The sequence below is a fragment of the Pelodiscus sinensis genome, chromosome 4, assembly GCF_052426305.1.
Source record: "Pelodiscus sinensis isolate ZL-2025 chromosome 4, ASM5242630v1, whole genome shotgun sequence".
Taxonomy (NCBI): domain Eukaryota; kingdom Metazoa; phylum Chordata; order Testudines; family Trionychidae; genus Pelodiscus; species Pelodiscus sinensis.
This window is the reverse complement of record NC_143055.1, coordinates 96,989,598-97,010,714: the sequence shown is the minus strand read 5'-3', so window position 1 is coordinate 97,010,714 and position 21,117 is coordinate 96,989,598. Positions and strand designations below refer to the sequence as shown.

At 40.2% G+C, this 21,117-nt stretch overlaps 1 protein-coding gene across 1 annotated transcript in view; it reads left to right on the top strand.

The window, feature by feature from the left end:
• Positions 1-21,117, top strand: part of FAT4 (FAT atypical cadherin 4) — a 242,442-nt gene that overhangs the window by 184,850 nt on the left and 36,475 nt on the right. Inside the window, exons 9-10 of the mRNA XM_075929867.2 lie at positions 1,463-5,812; positions 20,250-20,354. Of these exons, the coding sequence (XP_075785982.2) occupies positions 1,463-5,812; positions 20,250-20,354 (4,455 nt within the window). The remainder of the gene's footprint in view (positions 1-1,462; positions 5,813-20,249; positions 20,355-21,117) is intronic.

Genomic DNA, 21,117 nt, shown 5'->3' with positions numbered 1-21,117 from the left:
AAAGCAGAACACATTTGAATTATGTGACATTATCAGATAGTGTCCTATAATTTTTAATATAGGATTATTTTTTTAATAGAAAATAAAATGTCAAAATGTAGTCAGTCATAATTTCTTTTTACTTCACTAACTAAAAACAGCAAATACATTTAAATGAAACATTGTTTAAATTTTTTTTAAAAAAGAGAACCTGTATGTCAAGCTTCAATTAAAAGGACATTTTAGAATTCCCTCAAACTACTCAAAAAAATCGTTGATGATAATGGGTTTGGCAGACACAGCACTAATTGTAGTAGAATGTGGTGTAATGTGATAGTCTCAAAGACAATAAAGTAGACACAGTGGTCTTAATGCACACTTGGAAATGAGAATCCAGCTTGGCTGCTTTAATTTTTGTTTCAGGCTAAAACATGGGGTTATGACAAGTCATCCCAACCACATAATATTAATGTGCCTAACTGAAGCAGAACTCTTAGTTTTGCCCCAATCTTGTCAAGCTCAAGTGTTGCAATAATGCTGAATTTTGGTGTTCTTTATCTAGCAGTTCTTCCCTTTTGGGGATAAAATGTTGCTCTCGAAAAAATAGCAACAAGAAGACATGGTTTCAGGGAACACTGTCAAAGTCACTCTTGCTCTTCATAGATTTTGCCTTCAGAGTTTTAAAATGACATGATTAATATCGACACCTGGTGTGAGCCAAACTTCAGTACTAGCAAAACCAGTGAATGGACATCCAGCATAGTAGATGTACATCATCAAATTTGCAAAAGCGTGCATACAAAACTTAATCACACAAGTACCCCCACATATACATGTGTATGTCTTGGGTTTGCATGTACAAACAAATATGTACAAGTGCAAACCCAAACAGTCCACATATGCTGGACTGCTGACACTCCTAAATATGGTGCGTACACATTGTGAAAGGTTTTTATGCAATATACAGAATAATTTAACATTCTTAAATTATTGAAATTATTATTAAAATGTATACATTTATTATTATTAAAATGATCAAATACTATACAAGATATTAGAATTAGAGTTTTCATAAAATCTTATTTAGTGAATACAGTCAAAATACAATGCTAAATTTTCATTTGCTTGTAGGCACTGACATTTGTGTAGATATAGCCAATATTTATTTATCTATTTTTAATTTATTTTTGTGAATGCACTTACCTGATTTTCAGGAACAAACGAAATTTACGCACATGCATGCATTTTGTGTCTGTGTGCACGCATATGGAAGTAGACCTTAAATGGTTGAAAATTTGGCATAGTATCTCATACTCCCTTTTATACTTATGAAAAAGGTTTAATTGTCAGAATAGCATCAGATTACCATGAAAAACAACAGGGCTGGTGTGCATAATTCCCAGTGCTTCACATTGAAAAATTACTTTCCAATGTCCTATTTTTGTTACATAAAATTAATTATTCTCTTTGTACTTCTTGGCAGGTTCGTTTGTGTTTGCTGTGACAGTCACAGATGCTGATTCTGGATCCAATGCTGAGCTTCATTATTCCCTCATGGGAAAGAACTCTGAAAAATTCCACATTGACCCAATGCGAGGGGCAATTATGGCTGCTGACCCACTGACAGGGGCTTCTGAAGTGACTTTTTCCGTTCATGTAAAAGATGGTGGCTTGTATCCAAAAACAGACTCTACAACTGTAACTGTAAGATTTGCCAACAAAGCAGATTTCCCTCAAGTTCAAGCTGAGCAACGGACTTTCATATTTCCTGAAAATCAAGCGATTGGTACCCTAGTCACCACAGTTTCTGGATCTTCGTCCAGGGGTGGGTCCTTATCATACTACATTGCTAGTGGTAACCTTGGCAATACCTTCCAAATTGACCAACTAACAGGACAGTTCTCCATGAGCCAACCTTTGGATTTTGAAGTTATACAGAAATATGTGGTTTGGATTGAGGCCAGAGATATGGGCTTTCCTCCTTTTTCCTCTTATGAGAAATTAGAAGTAACAGTGGTAGATGTCAATGATAATGCACCAGAGTTTGAGCGAGATCCATTCATTGCTGAAATAATGGAGAACCTTTCACCGCGTAAAATTCTGACTCTCACTGCTGTGGACAAGGACAGTGGCTCAAATGGACAGTTGAACTATGAAATAGTTGATGGCAATAAAGAAAATAGTTTCAGTATTAGTCGATCCACAGGTGAAATTAGAAGCGTCAGACCCTTGGACAGAGAAAAATTGGCTCGCTACACACTAACCATCAAAGCTTCAGACAGAGGTACCCCTCTTCAGAGCACCACAGTAAAAGTTATTGTTAATATTTTAGATGAAAATGATAATGCTCCCAGGTTTTCTCAGATATTCAGTGCTCCAGTGCCTGAAAATGCACCTTTGGGTTACACAGTTACACGAGTCACAACTTCAGATGAAGATATTGGTGTGAATGCAATCAGCAGGTACTTTATAAGGGATACAAGTCTTCCATTTATCATCAACCCCAGTACCGGGGACATTACAATCAGTCGGCACCTCAACAGGGAAGATACAGACCGCTATAGAATCAGAGTTTCTGCACGTGATTCTGGGTGGACTGTAAGCACAGATGTGACTATATTTGTGACCGACATCAATGATAATGCCCCTCGATTCACAAAAACATCCTATTACTTAGATTGTCCCGAGCTTGCTGAAGTTGGATTAAAAGTCACACAGGTTTCAGCAATAGATCCTGATGAAGGCTCTAATGGCCAAGTTTTCTACTTCATAAAATCCCAGTCTGAGTACTTCCGAATTAATGCTACCACTGGGGAGATTTTCAATAAGCAATATTTAAGGTATCAAAACTCCAGTGGTTCCAGCAACATGAATATCAATAGGCACAGCTTCATAGTTACTTCTTCAGACCGAGGCAGTCCTTCTTTGCTCAGTGAGACGACAGTCACAATCAACATAGTGGATAGCAATGACAATGCACCACAGTTTCTTGCCAGTAAATATTTTACCCCTGTGACTAAAAATGTAGGTGTTGGCACTAAATTAATTAAAGTTACAGCAGTTGATGATAAGGACTTTGGATTGAATTCTGAAGTTGAATACTTCATTTCTAATGAAAACAATGCTGATAAATTCAAGCTGGAGAGAACTACAGGCTGGATTTCTGTAGCGTCTTCACTCATGACTGATTTGAACCAAAACTTTCTGCTTACAGTAAAAGCAAAGGATAAAGGTAACCCCCCACTCTCATCGGAGGTTATTGTTCAAATAGTTGTCACAGAGGAAAACTACCATACACCTGAGTTCTCACAAAGCCATATAAGTGTTACTATCCCTGAGAGTCATGTGGTTGGAGCAGTTGTTAGAACTGTTTCAGCACGGGACAGAGATGCTGCTATGAATGGACTAATCACATATAATATTTTTTCAGGAAATGAGGCTGGTGTCTTTGCTATTAATACATCTACAGGAGCATTAACTCTAGCCAAACTCCTTGATTATGAGGTATGTCAAAATCATGAGATGATTGTTAGTGCTACAGATGGAGGATGGGTAGCTAGAACAGGTTACTGCAGTGTCACAGTTAATGTTATTGATGTGAATGATAATTCTCCAGTATTCAGCCCAGAAGACTATTTCCCTAATGTATTAGAAAATGCCCCGAGTGGGACAACTGTTATCCGTCTAAATGCAACTGATGCCGATTCTGGACCTAATGCTGTGATTGCATATGCAGTTCAGTCCTCAGATAGTGACCTTTTTGTCATTGATCCCAACACAGGAATTATCACCACCCAAGGGTTTTTAGACTATGAAACAAAACAAAGTTATCATCTAACTGTGAAAGCTTTTAATGTTCCAGATGAAGAGCGATGCAGTTTTGCTAGTGTCAACATCCAGTTAGAAGGAACAAATGAGTATGTGCCACGTTTTGTGTCTAAGCTTTACTATTTTGAGGTCTCTGAAGCAGCGTCTAAAGGAATGGTTGTTGGAGAAGTCTTTGCAAGTGACCGTGATATGGGAACTGATGGAGAAGTGCAATATCTTATCTATGGCAGTAGCAGAAAGAAAGGTTTCCAGATTAATGAGAAGAGTGGACAGATTTATGTTTCAGGTCCTCTTGACAGAGAAAAGGAAGAGCGTATCTCTTTGAAAGTTCTTGCAAAAAATTCTGGGAGCATTCGTGGTGCAGATGTAGATGAAGTAATAGTAAATATAACTGTCTTAGATGCTAATGATCCTCCTGTTTTTAGCCTCAAGGTTTACAATGTACAGATCAGTGAAGGTGTTCCTCCAGGGACTCATGTCACATTTGTAAGTGCCTTTGATTCAGATTCCGTCCCAAGCTGGAGCAGATTCTCCTATTTTATTGGTTATGGGAATGACAATGGTGCCTTTTCCATCAATCCACAAACAGGACAGGTGACTGTCACTGCAGACTTGGACAGAGAAACTTTACCTCTCTACAACCTGACTGTGTTAGCAATTGATTCAGGAACACCTTCAGCCACAGGAAGTACCTCTTTATTCGTAACTTTGGAAGATATCAATGATAATGGACCTACCCTGTCTACCAGTCAGGGAGAAGTAATGGAAAATACTCGTGCAGGAACTCATGTGATGACACTTCAGTCATCAGATCCTGATCTCCCTCCAAATCAAGGGCCCTTTACCTACTACTTGCTTAGCACTGGTCCTGCAACAAGTTATTTTAGTCTTAGCACTGCAGGAATTTTGACCACAACTAGGGAAATAGACAGAGAGCAGATAAGCGACTTCTACTTGTCAGTTATTACCAGAGACTCTGGCATCCCTCAGATGTCTTCTACAGGAACTGTACAAATCAAAGTAATAGACCAAAATGACAATCCTTCACAACCTAGAACAGTAGAGATCTTTGTTCATTATTATGGCAACCTATTCCCAGGTGGAATTTTAGGTAGTGTGAAACCCCAGGATCCAGATGTTTTAGACAGCTTCCACTGTTCCCTCACTTCAGGAGTTACAAGCCTCTTTAATATTCCAGGGGGTTCCTGTGATCTGAATTCTCAGGCAAGGTCCACAGATGGAACATTTGATCTGACAATCCTGAGCAACGATGGGTTACACAATGCAGTTACTAGCAATGTTCGGGTTTTCTTTTCAGGATTCAGTAATGCTACAATTGACAACAGCATCCTTCTTCGCCTTGGTGTGCAAACTGTGCGAGATTTTTTGACCAACCACTACCTTCATTTCCTGCGTATTGCCAGTTCACAGTTGCCTGGATTAGGGACAGCTGTGCAGCTCTATGGGGTTTATGAAGAGAGTAACAGAACCTACCTGATGGCAGCTGTGAAACGGAACAACAATCAGTATGTGAATCCCAGTGGTGTGGCTACCTTCTTTGAGAGCATTAAAGAAATCCTTTTCCGTCAGAGTGGAGTAAGGATAGAGTCTGTAGATCATGATTCATGTGTACAAAGCCCATGTCAAAATGGAGGAAGCTGTCTGAGAAGGCTGGCTGTGAAACCTATTTTAAAGAGCCATGAGAGCATCCCAGTCATCATCATGGCAAATGAACCTCTGCAGCCTTTTGTGTGTAGGTGCATGCCAGGATATGATGGTAATTTGTGTGAAACTGACATGGACGAATGTCTCCCATCCCCTTGCCACAATGATGGGACTTGCCACAACTTGGTGGGAGGCTTCTCATGCAATTGTCCAGATGGTTTTACTGGAATGGCCTGTGAGAGAGACATCAATGAGTGCCTGTCCAGCCCCTGTAAAAATGCTGCCACCTGCCAGAACTTCCCCGGAAGCTTCAACTGTGTTTGTAAAACTGGATATACAGGTACGATCTTCTTTTCCTTCTGGGATTAGAGTGAAATGGGGAGGGTGAAATTGTCTTTTTGTTCTGTCCTGTGTCAAATGTCACCCATCAGTTTCATGGTAGAAAGTGTCTGCCCCAAATGTCTTGCAGTCATATACGACAAAAAGCAGATCTTGAGGGCATGAGAGGAAACAGTATAGAAGCAGAGTGATCAGGGAGAGAGGCATATGTATGTTAATTCCATGTTTTGTTTTTTAGCCAACAATATAAATATTACAGTCCTATCACACCAAAGACCTTTCCTTTAATATTTATAAAATGTGCAAACATGGCAGCACCTAAAATGAAAAAGGTGAAATCTCTCTCAAACAGCATGCTACAATTCACTTTGTTAAATGGGAATTTATGCTCTGTGCGGGGAAAACCCAGTACATTTTCCTAGTCAGCAAAGGCAGAGTGTAACAGGAGGATTAAATTCACTCTTCCCTATGGAGAAAGAAAGGAGTCACAGGGCATGGACCCTTTTGGCCATTTTAGAGGAAGTATCAACAGGTTCAGAGCACAGACCCTTGCAGGCCTCCTTTGATTTGAGAACAGTCAGTGAGTCTTAGGCTTCAGGTGAAAATAGAAAGATATGCTTAGGATACAGGGATACAGAGACCCCCTCAAGTATGAGCAATAGACAATTTATCCAAGCCTTGCACTATTTAATTTTCTAAGTAAAATGACTTCAGCATGATTATCTGACACTTTACAATGCCTTTTAATTTTTTATGGTGTGATTCAGGAAAAGCATTCCCATTCAGGTCAATACTTAAGGGTGTGCTTTATTGTAATCCCATGCTTTAAATTGAAGTGTTTCATGTTAGGAATCCTCTGAGTAACTTTCATTAACATGGTGCTTGGCACTTATATTTACTAAACCAATTTCAATACTTCATTTAATTACCATCTCTTAAACCAAAGAAGCAGTTTGCTGTTGGCCACAATTTTATTGGGCCTGATTCACTGTTGCTTGGGAACTACACAGCTATAAAATGGGAGTATCAGAGTACTATATCTGACCTGGCATACTGTGATTTCTGATGATACATAAGAGCTCCAATGTCATTTTAATTTCTATTCTCTGACTATAGAAAAAAAAAGGTTTACAATTAAGCTGTGCTTAGAAGTAGAAAAAACTCACTGTCTTTCAGCTGCTATTGGTAATCTTGTAGTAACCTTAGGAAAAGAACAGAGCAAGTCTAAATGTTCTTTCTGACAGAGGAATGGAAGTCTAAATCATTTAATACCATGACATTTTATACTATTGGAGGAATTCCGAACCAAAAAATTAAAAATTCTGCACACAATATTTTAAAATAATGTTTTATAATCATGCTGATTTCAATTAGTTAGGTCATTTATTTAAACTACAATACAGTGGATGGAGGATGGGGGTATGCAGCATTGGAGAAAATCCTCAAGCCCCCTTGCTTAATAGAAATGTAATTATGTTTCAACTTTTATTTCTAGTTATTAATCAACAAATATATGCAGCCATATGTTCAGTGTTTCATTATAGGTAAGTGAAGAGCAAATGAGAGCTGGGAAAACAAACTCATGGGACTGGGGGCCATCCTTTAATATCAACAGTTGATTTGAAAATTCACTATAAGAACCTGCAAAGTTGAAACTAGTTTCTCCATTTGCTTTCCTGTATTACCTAACCTATCTTTTACTGAAATATACATATCACTAGAAGATTTACCTTGCATTGTCAGGTCCTTAGGTCAATTAAGTTTTGTTTTTCTTCATTTCAATCATTGCTCTGGGGTGGGGCTGGGGATAAGAGGTTCAGTATGCAGGCTGTCCCAGAAGGACAGAGGACAACCCCAGCCGTTTCTCGTCACAGCAGCTTCGGCCAGGTGAGAAGTACCCCTCCATGGCAACTGCAGCTCCAGCTGGCTCAGCTGGCAGAGGAGTCTTGTCCCTTGCCTGGGGCAAGTCCAGGTTCATCTTCCCCTGCGCTCCCTTGCCAGAATGAGGAATAGAGCAAACTGTGCACTTTCCCCTCACTGCCTGATGAAGGGCAAAAGCAGCAATGTTGCTTTATGAATGGGGAGGGGAAACTACAGTCCCCTCTGCCCTTCCTACAAGGTTCTTGGGGGGATAGGAAGCTCAGGGTTGTGGCAGTCCTGGCTGAGGTCAGGGGAGGTGTGCCCCTGCTAGCCCCTTTCACCTGCCTGGTGATTCTGTCTCTTTTCTCTACAATTTTAAGCATCCCTGTATGCATTGGGAGCAGAGGAGCTTCAGTCCTCCCCCCTCCACACAGTCAAACCCTAACCTTGCTTTAAGTTGTGATAGGAAGAAGCTGCATACAAAATTTGGTGGTCCTAGCTCTTATATTTTTGAAGGAGTACTTGAACAAATGGTCAGATAGGCACACACGCTTTTCTCACAGACAAACTCTCTCAAATATATAGTAATTACCTGTTATGTATTTATATTGTGGCCCAAAGTCCTCAGTCAGGACCAGGGCCCATTTGTACCTGGCACTGTGCAAAGAACACTGCCTTGTAGAGTTTATGGTCTGAGACATGACAAGGGAAGACAAAACAGAGAGACAGGGTGATTCACAGATACTAAGTGCAAGATTACAAATTAACTGGTTTCGTTTGGATTGGAGGGGATCTTCATTCCTTCCCCCAGACAGATTGCCTCATTATTTACCTGGAATTAAACATTCAGGTAAATTGATGGTTCTTAGGTAAGGTGGTTTCTCAACTCTTTGAAATTATACTGCTATTATTGGCTCCTTCTCTTGTCCTGCTACTGGCCCAGGGAATCTCTTCCTACTAGTGTCTGCTCTCTGGGGTTTTTGTGCACCATATTGCTAGTGAACAAGAAGGGTAGCTGCTGGGACAGTGCCCCATTGCAACTTAGTCTGGTACTAGGGTTGCCAGGTGTCCAGTTTTGAACTGGACAGTCCAGTATTTGAGCTTTTTGTTCGGGATACAAATTGACTGGTATTTTCTAAATAAGATGTAATGTAGATTGTGATGTAATGACAGGTGCATCCGGTATTTTTGTTGAAACCATCTGGCAACCCTATCTAGTATATGTAGGGTAGAAGGAATAGATCCTAGCCCTGAGCCTTACCTCCCATGAGGAAGTTATGGGGTTTCCGTGCCCTAAGTCAGAGGTTCTCAACCATGGGAGTACTCGGGGGTCTTCTAGGGTATGCGTCAACTTTTCTAGATATTTGCCTAGTTTTACAATGGGTTACATAATAAGGTCTAGAAAAGGTAGTACAAAATACAATTTCACCCAGATAATGACTTGTGCATGTTGCTCTGAAATATAAATATTTTACTTACATTTCAGTGTATTTATACAATCAGTTTGTTTTGTAATTATAAAGTAAGCAATTTTTCAGTAACACTGTGTTGTGCCACTTCTGCATTTTTATGTTTGATTTTGTAAACCAGTAATTTTAAAGTGAGGTGAAATTTGGGAACACACATGAAAAATCAGCCTCTTGAAATGGGTACAATAATCTGGAAAGGTTGAGAAATACTGCCCTACGTAGCTGGAAAGAGGGTGGGGTGATATTTGTTTAGTTAGGATCTGCATGGTATTAGAATTTGCTAGAATGTGCGGTACCTGGCTAATACAAAACTCATTTACAAATAATAAAGTGAATTTAGTCTGTTTTTAAAATAATCAGATACCCACAAAAGAAAAGGAAAATATTGGTAGATTTCAAAATGTGGATTCAGCAACATCATTTAAAGAACAGCTCTGGCAGCTAACACATGTTCAACACAGGAAGTTTCTTGATACAGGAGACATTGATGTGATCCTTTGTGTGACCCCTATTAGGAAACTGCAGAGCCTCAGGTCTCTAGCAATTATTGTTAATTGACTAGAGGCTCTAATTAAGTTAATGATCCAGGATTTTATTTCACATTGAATTAGTATATTCTTTTGCCAGAAGCATAGCAGAATATTCTAGGGCACCCATCCTCTGTAACACATTAAGTCATTAATACTAGAGATTACAGTGCAGCACAACACTTTTGGAGGATACTGTAACATCTGCTTGTAGTGTGTTGTTGATGTTAATAAAAAATGCAGGTGACTTTTGTGGGACTAATGTCATATCTTAATGTTCAACACCTATCAAATGAAAATTAACAGGGACATTTTTCTGGGTTGTGACATATATTTGAAATCATAACATTCTAATGAATTATATTTAATGTGTTTTGAGATTTTCATATGGTTTGAGCTGATTTTCTACTCCTGAAGGAATTCTGCACCACTCTGTGAGCACAGAATTCATGTTTTCTGCAGATTTCTTTTCTTCTATGCAGAAAAAAATATAGATTTCTGACAGGGCAGCTGGAAGAGTGGTCACTTGCCCCTTCCCAGCAAACGGGGTGCATTGTTTAGGGTACCCAGAGCAGATTAAAACTGGATCTCCACACCCATACCCACCTACCAAGCCTCACACCCTTCACCCAGAACCCCCCTCCAAACCTCCTTCTGCTCTCCCTGCTGAGCTTCCTGCATCACCTCACTGGAAGCCCCCCACCTCTGGGCCTCCTGGCCAATAGCTAGTACCCTGTCAGGCTCAACTGTTCTGACTGGGCTGGGTATGAGGTACAAGCATGTTTTCCCTGCATGGAGTGGCCACAACTGGGTCAGATCCACCTCCAGAAACTTCACCTGGCTGCAGGAAGCTGCACACCTCAGCCATGGGGAGATGGATCACTGTAGAGGGAGTTGTTCCCTTATCCACCCAGCCCTGTGCAAACAGACCCCTTATAGCCAACCACCCACCCCCAGCCATGATATACACCAGAACCTGTACCCCACTGAGTCTCATCTCCTACATCCAGAATCCCCTGGTACCCACAACCTCTGTTGAGCTCCACCCCACTGCATATGGTCCCTCACCCCTGTATCCAGACCACCAGTGTCGACTCAACCCCCCCTCCTCCCGCCTAACCCACCCTCATGCACCTGGCACTGTCTGCCAAACCCCACCCCTCACATCCAGACTCGCACCCCTACACCCAGATCACTCTCCTAGCAAACCCCACCCCTCTGCATCCAGACCTCCATCTCTACATCCACCTCACTGCCTCCCATTCAAAGCCCCATTCTGATGAGCTTCCTGCACCTGGACCTTCATCCCACTGAGCCCCAACCAGCTACACCCTGACCTTCCCATTGTACCAAGCTCTCAGCACTTGGAATCTCTCACCAAACCCCCCACACTCAAAGCCCATTACTGAACCCAAGCCCTAACCCCTGCCCCCCATTGAGATCCAGCCACCTTCACCTGGACCCCACAGTACAGTCCCATCCCTTCTCCACCCAATCCCCTCCTCGAGTGAGCCCCTGTGCCTACAGCCTCCCCTTGGGCTGCCCACACATAACCCTCTCACTGCACACCTTGATGTTCCCCAGACTAAGCCCCTCCACACTTGGATCCTGATGGGCTGAGCTTACCTGCCCATGCCTGATGTGCATAGCATGGGTGGGCAACACCCTATGGTGTTTCTGGGGCAGACCCAGCCCTTGTGCACATCCCAGGGAGGCTGCAGGGTGATCTTCCACCTCTGTGCAGACAGTGGCCCATGCTCCCCACTGTCATGCTGGAGGCTTGACATTTAATTCTTGACAAATAACATTTGCAGATTTTTTTAAAATGTGCCCAGAATTATTAGTTTTGGTGCAGAATTCACTCAGGAGTAGTTTTAAAATTTTATACTCAACATGTTGCTTTTCATGTGCTAGTTAAAATGATCTACCAGCACAAATAATTGTAAAACAAAAAGCAGTGAGTTAGATGTTTTCAGAGTTGGGAGTTCCAAACTTCATAGTCTTCATAGATCAACAGACTTTTGAGGAAAAATACAATTCTAACTCAAAGATATGAAGAAAAAGTCGACTAATAGTTCCTTTCTGCTGATAAGCAGTTAGAATTAAATGTTATTTAGGTCCCTAAGCAAAATAACTGAAATAGAAAAATGATTCTAACGTTTTTAATCAGTGAAATGAAATCTTTGAAGTTCAGTAGAGGTGATTGGATAACTTGCTTTCAACTAATAATTCAGTATATTTAGCCTTTCTTCAGTCTGAAAGCTGTTCACAAGCATGTCTTGAGTTCTATGAATTAATTATTCACAAGAATTTGTTGCAGATATTATGCAAAAAAGTTTCTGTATATGGATTGTTTGTGAACTTTTGTTGTTCTCAACAATTTACTATTTGTTATTATGTAGTGAGATGGCTCATCTAAGTCACATGATATAGTATACATGTATGTGATTATTATATTGCCAAAATCTCATTTAGAGGAGGGGAGAGAGGTGTAGGATTAATCCTGTTTCTATAAAACATTCATTTTTGAAAAAATGAACTGAAGACAGCTATACTGATTTTGCAAGGAAATCACAAAGCTGTATTTTCATGAATAGAGTCTCTGTGTACTTAATTGAAAGAGAACCAGCTAAAATACCTTTGTCCCTCCTATTACTTATAGGGGGATGAGTAATTCCATTTAAAATGTGAAGTAGCAAGAGGTAGTGCACTACAGGCATAGTTTTAATGATTCCTCTCAAAATAAAAATACTGTAGCTCATAATGGAATTTACATACACAGTCAAGAGACACCATCACTATAGTTCTTGTGTGTGGATATTAGTGCTTTCCAACACAGGTCTTCTGTTCCCTGTAAATTAGAGTGCATGAGTTGTAGATCTTTGTAATGGCTTACTTCAAGACTGAGAGGGTAGACTTACTTTTATTTGATTGATTATGTTTTGTCAGCTGCATTTTACTTTATCACACTGTGGAGGCAATTTAGCTCATTCCACAGAATAGCATTATAAAGACAGATTACCTCAGAACAACATCATTAAGGTTTAAACAGTCTGTTATAATTATGTCTATTAATGATGATCAGGTTCTGTTTTGAAAAGAATCATTTTCTAAAAGGAATATACTTTGTGGCTTCCAGTAGTTTACCTGCCCTGCCCATGAACCCTTCATTTCCTATTTTCCAGGCCTTTTTTTTATAATAAAGGAATGTTGATTTATTAAATTGTTTCCAATTCAAAATTAATTTAACAAATGTGTCCATTTAAAAGATGGACATATTGAGGCATGCAATGTAACCATCTCAAAGTTTAACCCAGCAGCTACTAGTTGATGCATATAGTTATATTTTCATTAACCAATGGCTTGGTTCTTAGAGATTTGAAGTATGATCTGTAGTCTTATTTGTCTGCAAACTTTCATTCTGACTTGTGTTGCCCATATTCATTAATGTTTCACTGAATTAATCAATCTGTTTGGGAGTATTTGTCATAGCATAAAGATAATTTTTTCTTCATCCCATGTCCAAATCTGGAAGGAATTACCATCCTGATAAACTGCATCATCCACTGAATTAGAGGCATTATAGAGGGTGCAAGTTGGAGAGTGAGCAGTCTCTTGAGCTGTGGGCTCCATACTCTTTTCAGTGTACTATTTTGACCCTTCTAGTGTGAGTCTACCTGTGAAAGTTCACATCTGTTGTTGGCAAGCAGAGGTAGATGCCTCCCTATAGTCCAGACTTAGATCCCTGCGGGAGAGGGGGCTAGCTTCACTCCTACACACACACTTCCATCAGCATCTCACATTGACTAGCTTAGGCAGCTGCCCACCAGCCCTACTAGGGTGTTTTGTGGCTCTCATTCCAAGACATCTGAGTCCCTTTGTGGAGCACACTGTAGGTGTGTAGATATCTTTGTGGATTCAGGCCTAAGTGCTCATCATGACACACAGGCAGATGTCAAGAAGTCAGTGCTATGATGGGACTCACCTGCTGAGCTTAATTGTCATAGGGACTGGTATCAGAGGTGTGAGAGGGCAAGGGTAAGTGAGGAGGCATAAAGCAGCAAGGACTTAGCAGCAAGGACTGGGTAGCAGAGCTTTTGAGGGGATCTAGACAGCACAGTTCTATTCTAAGCCTGTGGATCCCACTGCCTGCACTAACTTCTCAGCTCCACTATCCAGCCCAGCTCCCTTAATTCTGGCACAAGTCACTGCCTGTTTCCCTTTATTCTTATAGTGATTGAATATAATTTGTTTTAAAAATTATCATTATACAATGAGCTGTTGTTTGCTTGGAGTCTGGACTCTGGAAAGAAAGAAATTGAGGCTGTGAAGAGGAACATGGATGGGATGTTTTAAGACTACCGGGTAGTGTCTTTTTAGGTATGTTTTGGAGGAAGATGCAGTCCAGAAATAATACATGAAAACTAACAAAGTTGTTTGTTTGTTGTTTGTTTGTGTGGGAATAGCTGTTAACCTGCCCATGAATATTAAGACTTGGCCTACCTGACCCATCCTGTTTTAAAAATCATTGACTGATTCTTCCCTTCCCTCAAACTCTCAAAGGGTGCGTCTGCACAGCAACATTATTTTGAATAATTAGCACTATTCTGAAATAACTTAGTCCATGTCTACACAGCAGGCAGTTATTTTGAAATAATGTTGAAATACTGTCAAGCTGGAGGACTTCTTACTTCGACTCCTGTAGCCCTCATTCATTGTACAAGGAGTAAGGGAAGTCAGGGGAAGAGTGCTCTATTTCAAAATAAGTGCTGTATAGATGGTCCCAATTTCGAAATAAGCTATTTCAAAATAAGCTATGCAATTGATGTAGCTCAATTTGCATAATTTATTTCAAGTTAAGTCCTGCTGTGTAGACGCACCCAAAGAGATGGAAATAATATTACTTTCTATTTCTCATCAAAATAAAGATGAGTCTTTGGCAAACAGATGCACAGGAATCCAAATCTGTGAAAATGACATTTTAAAGATGAATTTTGGGTAGTACTGAAATGTTAATAATCATTTGGCAATGTTTAACTCCAGGCCATAATTTACCTAAGCAAATCAACATGCTCACTCATCAAAACATTACTGTGTGACACACATGTTATTAATCTTAGAGCAATGAAATTTTGTGAAAAATGCCCTGAGGAGTGTGTTTAGAAAACCCCTAACTTGCCAAACTTGTGAGTTTAATTACATTCATAGGAAACATCTCTAAGAAAGGCAATGGAATTAAGCACTTATGGCCAGATTGAGAATCTGTTACTCACATTGGTGATCAGTGTCTCACCCAAGTAATCATATTGGAATGAATGGGATTATTCAGGTAATTAATTGTTCAGCAATGCACAGTCTGTCCTTTACAGATATCTGTGTTCATTCTCTGATCGTGGAAAACACTCCCATTTTTCTTCAGTTAAAACAATTTGAATGTATGATGCAAATACATCTTGCTCTCAAACAGAACTGAAAAGCAACAGTAACTTTGGAAACTTTTCCCACTGAACACTGATTTTATGTGAGAATTTGCATTTAGTGGACACCACACTGCAGAAATAATTCTCATACAGGCAAACTATTATATTACATCTTAAACTAGGATAATCTATAACTATCGAATGTTAAAAGATGTAATCCACTATTCTGCCCCACTAAGAAAATGGGAGAGGTAGACATGCTGTGTTTTCTAAGAAAAATGTTGTTAGTGAAGCTGGAAAGCTAGTGTTTGTGTACTAAGATCTGGTCCTAAATATATATATATAGGTAACCTTTAAGCACTATCCAATAACAATCTTAAAAAACAAACAAACAAAAGAGACACTTACTATCTAGAGCAGGGGTGGATAATAAAACAGTGGTGATTCACCAGAGCTAGACCCTGGTGGGCCGCAATCACTATATTTACCTGCATCTCTACAGGTACTAGCGATTGCAGCTCCCATTGGCTGTGGATCACCATTCCCGACCAATGGAAGATGCCCATAAGTGGTACAAACTGTGACATCCTGTCCCATTAGCTGGAAACAGTGATCCACAGTGAACAACAGCTGCAATTGTCCATACCTATGAAGATTCAGATAAATGCAGTGACTGCCTGACAGGGCTAAGCCTGGTGGACCGGATCCAGCCTGCTAGCTGGTATTTGCCTGCCCTGTACTAGAAAAATTTCCTTTTTCTCCCTAGATTTACAGAATTGTCTGATGGTCAGGATGGAAGGGTATTCAGTTCTGGAGGAAGAATATGTTTAAGGTTCAGTATTTCAGGAACCATCACAAATAGAAACATATCATACTTTCTGCTGAGAAAAAAGCATTTTATTCTTAGCTTGGGGAATTTTGTTTCATAACATTGATACTTTTGTACTTTGGTGTATGGGAAAGATATAGATCATTTTGGAGGTTTCTAAAATGTGTTATTTTTTCTTCTTCACACTGACTCTCTCTAGTTGTATTCATAGGGCAATGGCAGTTTGGCCTTATGGATAGAGAGCTACAAACATGGTACCGATAAAGGACTTGGTTCTGTTCCTATTGAAATAAACCCACTGATTTTATAGATAAAAATGTAGGAATGTCACTTTTATTTTTTTATTTTTTTAACTTCCTCTGTTTTTAATCTATGTGACAGTTGGTCTCACACCACCTGGTTACCAGATTTTCTTCAGGGCCATCTTATCAAAAGAATTTTTGAAAGTCCTTATATGGAGTATCCATAAGGTTAAATTGAAATAGCACTCCTATATTCTACTTTTGTTGCCTTGATTCTGATTTAAAGAATTCTTGCCTTCTGGAAGAACGTATGTTCTTTGAAGAGAGGTAGTGATCACTACTCATTCAAAGAAAACTTTGTTAAATCAGCACAGTTACTTTAAATATGAAGAGACATATTCCTCTCAAGGTTAGAGAGCAGCAGACATAGACTTGCATTTGTTCTTTATTCTTAATAAATGTTAGTTTAAAAAGCCTCCTGGTCTAGAGTAATTGGAGGGCTCTTCTTTTCTTGTGTCAAAACAATTGGTAGGAATGTAAACTAACTTTTACTGGTATCAGCAGTTATTCAAACAGTTGTTAAATGTGACAAAAACATTGTTAAAGCTGTTTAAAATATATATTTTGAAGTATCCAAACTCTTTAGCTGACTTAGTAAACATGTCAACACTGACAAGGAAGAAGAAATAAGATGAACATTGAGTTTGCTTTTGTTAGATTTTGATAATAAAGACTATTATTACTCGCTTTGTTTGAATTTTGACAACTGCTGAGGAATGTCAGCGGTTCAAGTTTATTATTTTTACCCTACATATTATCTCCTAGTTGAATACAAAGATCAATAATTCTAGAGGATTGTGTAGTTTTCTTTCTAAGATTTAAAGAAAACAGCTGTATGTAAGATCAGAAAGACAAGACTTCCTCTTGCACAGAGGAAGAAGAAGAAGTAAAAGAAAAAAAAGTAAAATTTAAAACCTCCCAATCTCTGGCCCCACCTCAGAACCTGCACTCTCATGAAAGTGCTCATCCCCCCTCATCCCCTAGTTCAGCCCAGGGAAAGCGAGTGAGGGTTGGAGAGAGAAAGCTTTCAGGGAATGGAGAAAGTAGTGAGCTGGGGCCTCGGGGTAGGTGTGTGGCTTCAGGGAAGGTGTGGGCCTAGGGTGTTTGGTTTTGTGTTAACCTGCATTTCACACAGAAAAATCCTACTCAGAGCATTTAAATCAGTCAGCACCAGCAATATGGGAGGCGAGTGTTAAGGAAAGTTTTTTCTGGTTAATATTAAACTCTTAACTTCACCGAAGTACTGGAAACAGGTCCAATGCCTGTATCTGATCATACATTGGGCTGGGGTAGGAGGTCGGGGTGTGAGAGGGGATAAGGGTTCTAACTAGGGGTGTAAAATCTTGTTTAATCAGTAAACTGGTGAAACATTATGTTTAACTGATTAACTAATTAAGCAGGATCCCATGGATAGGGGGCTGCTCCAGCTGCTGGCTCTTGGCCCCTAAGTCCACAGGGCTTCCAGCTCTACAGGACTGCTAGCTGCCAGCCACCAGCCCTGTGGAGGTCCTGGAAACCATTCCCATGGGGCTCCCTGCCCCTGGCCCCACAGGGCTACCGGTTAACTGGTTACAGATAAGCATTGCCCAGTGAGAGTAATGCTTACTGTGTAACCAGTTATCCATTCATATCCCTAGCTTTAACGAGGGTGTGGCCTCTGAGGAAGAACTAGAAATGAAGGGTTCAAGGTGTAAAAGGGGACTCTGGGCTGAGGAAGGGGCTTGAGATGTGGGAGAGAGTCAGGGCTCCTATGGGTGTGCAAGCTCTGTGGTAGGGGTGGGAAGGAGGGATATAGGTTACAGGAATGGATTTGGAGTATGGGAGAAGGGCAGGGGTTGAAACAGGGAGTTGGGGTGCAGGCTTTTGGATGGGGCCAAGGATGAAGGGCTTGGGGTACAGGAGAAGACTCCGGGTTGGGGCGAGACTTAGAGCTGAGACAGGGGCTTGAGTCTCAGGTTTGGGTCTTGGCCTTACCTCACTTGGTTCCCAGTCAGTGATGTAGCATGGTTAAGGCAGGCTCCCTGCCTGTCTTGGCCCCATACTGCACCTGAGAAGCAGCAAGTAGTTCCAGATCCTAGGCAGTGGAGGGGCAAAAAGTTCTGTGAACTGCTCTTTCCCACAGGCACAGCCCACACACCTCCCATTGGCTGCTGTTCCCAGCCAATGGAAGTGCAACTTCAGGGCCTGAGTCAGGGACTGCACTTGGAGCCTCCTGACCACGCATCTAGAAACTGGATTTGCTGACCACTTCCGGACACAGTCAGGACACATTGATATTAGTCTGACTTAGCCTCACAACACCTTCTGTTGGATCTTAACAGCCCAGTCGGTAGAGCTGATCAGAGCTGCCAGGGTCCCTTTTTGACAGGGATAATCAGTTGGTCCCCATATCCATTGAAAGTAGTACAAGAATTAGTAGGCTTAATCTGCAGCAAGGAAGATTTAAGTTAGTTATTAGGAAGAACTTTGTAATGACAGATAACTTCTGAAAGAGATTTCCAAGGGAGGTTCTGGAATTCATATTACTGAAGTTTTTTAAGGTCAGGTTAGACAAATACCTGGCAGGGATGTTTTAGGTTTTCTTGGTCCTGCCTCAGCACAATGTGGGGCAGGGGAGCGGACTCGATTTTTAGAAGTCCCTTCCAGCATTATATTTCTATCATACGATGCAGTATTCTAAGAGGCTGTGTCTAGACTGGCAAGCTTTTCCGCAAAATCATCTGATTTTATGGAAAAACTTCCCAGCTGCCTACACTGGCTGCTTGAATTTCCAGAAAAGCACTGACGATCTCATGTAAGATCGTCAATGCTTTTCTGGAAATACTATTCTGCTCCCGTTTGGGCAAAAGTCTTTTTCCGAAAGACTTTTGCGCAAAAGGGCCAGTGTAAACAGCACAGTAGTGTGTTCCGCAAAAAAGCCCCGATCGCGAAAATGGCGATTGGGGCTTTTTTGCGGAAAACCGCGTCTAGATTGGCCACGGACGCTTTTCCGCAAAAAGTGCTTTTGCGGAAAAGCATCCTGCCAATCTAGACATGCTTTTCCGAAAATGTTTTTAACGGAAAACTTTTCCGTTGAAAGCATTTCCGGAAAATCATGCCAGTGTAGATGTAGCCACAGTGTTTGATATGTGTATTGTAATAAAAAAAGGCAGTTATTTGCAGTGTAATAAGTAGTGTTTATAAGTGGCATGCCAGTTGCCTAGCCATTTCCTGTTATTTTGTAGTAATAATGGCATAGGTGAGTTGTAATGAGAGATTTGAAGATTAACTGGCTTTGCAGATTTGTCAGGGATGTCACGGAAAAATTGATTGTTGGGATTTTGATTAATTGGCAATAAAAACAAGTATCAATATGTGTAAACCATGTAAGAGATTAAAATTAGCTGTGGCTAAGCCATGAAGGAAATTTTAAATGAAGACAGGTAGTTTTTGCTTATTTCAGTGGAAAAGGAAGTGAAATGTTTTAGTTTGGTACATTTTAGTTTGGTACTTTTGCTTATACTTGTGATAGCTCTTATAATTTCTCTCCTTGCTATTATTCTTTCACTTATGTACAGAGCCCCATTACCAGCATTCAAAGTCTGCAAAAATACTCACTTGAAGTTTAGGCTCATTGAAATGAATTATATGGCGTCAGTTTATTCTCTAGTGAATAATATGTAGCACATGTGACTGTGTCTTTCCAGAAAAGAACTGGCTCAGAGGACCACGGTCCCTCCAAGTCAGGAAGGAGATCATAATTGATGGAAAAATATATAAAATCATTTATAATGATTGCCTGTATTAAACCTATTACATTCATACTCATTCAAATTAGACTCATTTTATCCTTAATTTCATCACCCTGATGTATTCAGTGCACTTAAAAAAAATAGGGATAACAGTACCTTCAAGCTAAATAGTTGATGCTCTTTGTGAAACTTTATAAACATCAGTTTATTAAGTCTCTCAACATGCTCTGTGAGATAATAATTTGAGACACTAAGGAGTTTGGTTATCTGATTTGGTTATCATTGGTTATCTGATTACAGGGAAAACATGTGACTCTGCTGTCAATTACTGTGAATGCAACCCCTGTTTCAATGGAGGATCATGTCAAAGTGGAATGGAAGGATATTACTGCCATTGTCCATTTGGTGAGGGAATTTATTTGTTATCATTTCATAGATGTACTGACTTCTTGAGCATATAAATATTTGTTTATGTCAACTTCATTTTACCAAAATAAATCAAATGCCTATCGCAAATCACTAGGATCCCATGACATACAGTTAAAATACAGTTTAGTTAAGAGCAAAAATCACCTATTTTTAATATCACTTTCTGCTTTTTCTGCATGAGAATGAAGGGAAAGAGAGTTTTTTCCTGGTGTTCACTTAGTACCAGATTTTGACTGGTCCTTGAGTGTGTGTGTGTGTGTGTGTGTGTGTGTGTGTGTGTGTGTGTGTGTGTGTGTATGTGTTGCATATATTTGCACGCGTACAAGGAACCTCTCACTTTATATGCCCAAATCACAGCTGCCTTCCTACCCTCCATTCACAGCAGCCCACAAAGAACCAGGCTGCTCAGGTTGCACCAGGTCAAGCATCACTTCCTTACACAATCCATCAATGAACTCCCCTGGATTGTTTGGGTTTCATGTTGCCCCCACTTTTGGATTCCCTAAAACTATAGTTCATTATTTTCCTTTGGTTATTTTGCTGGTATTCCAGAATAGAGGTGCAGCCATTTCTCAGATGAAAAGCCCAGAAATATTTTTAGTGCTAAATTGTGCAGCCCTTATTTGCATTGGTGATTACTTGCTCACACAAGGAGTCCCATTGAAAGCAGGTCACACCTCTGAGTTCTGAATAAATATACAGAGTTATAGGAAGGGCCCTACCAAATTCACAGCCATGA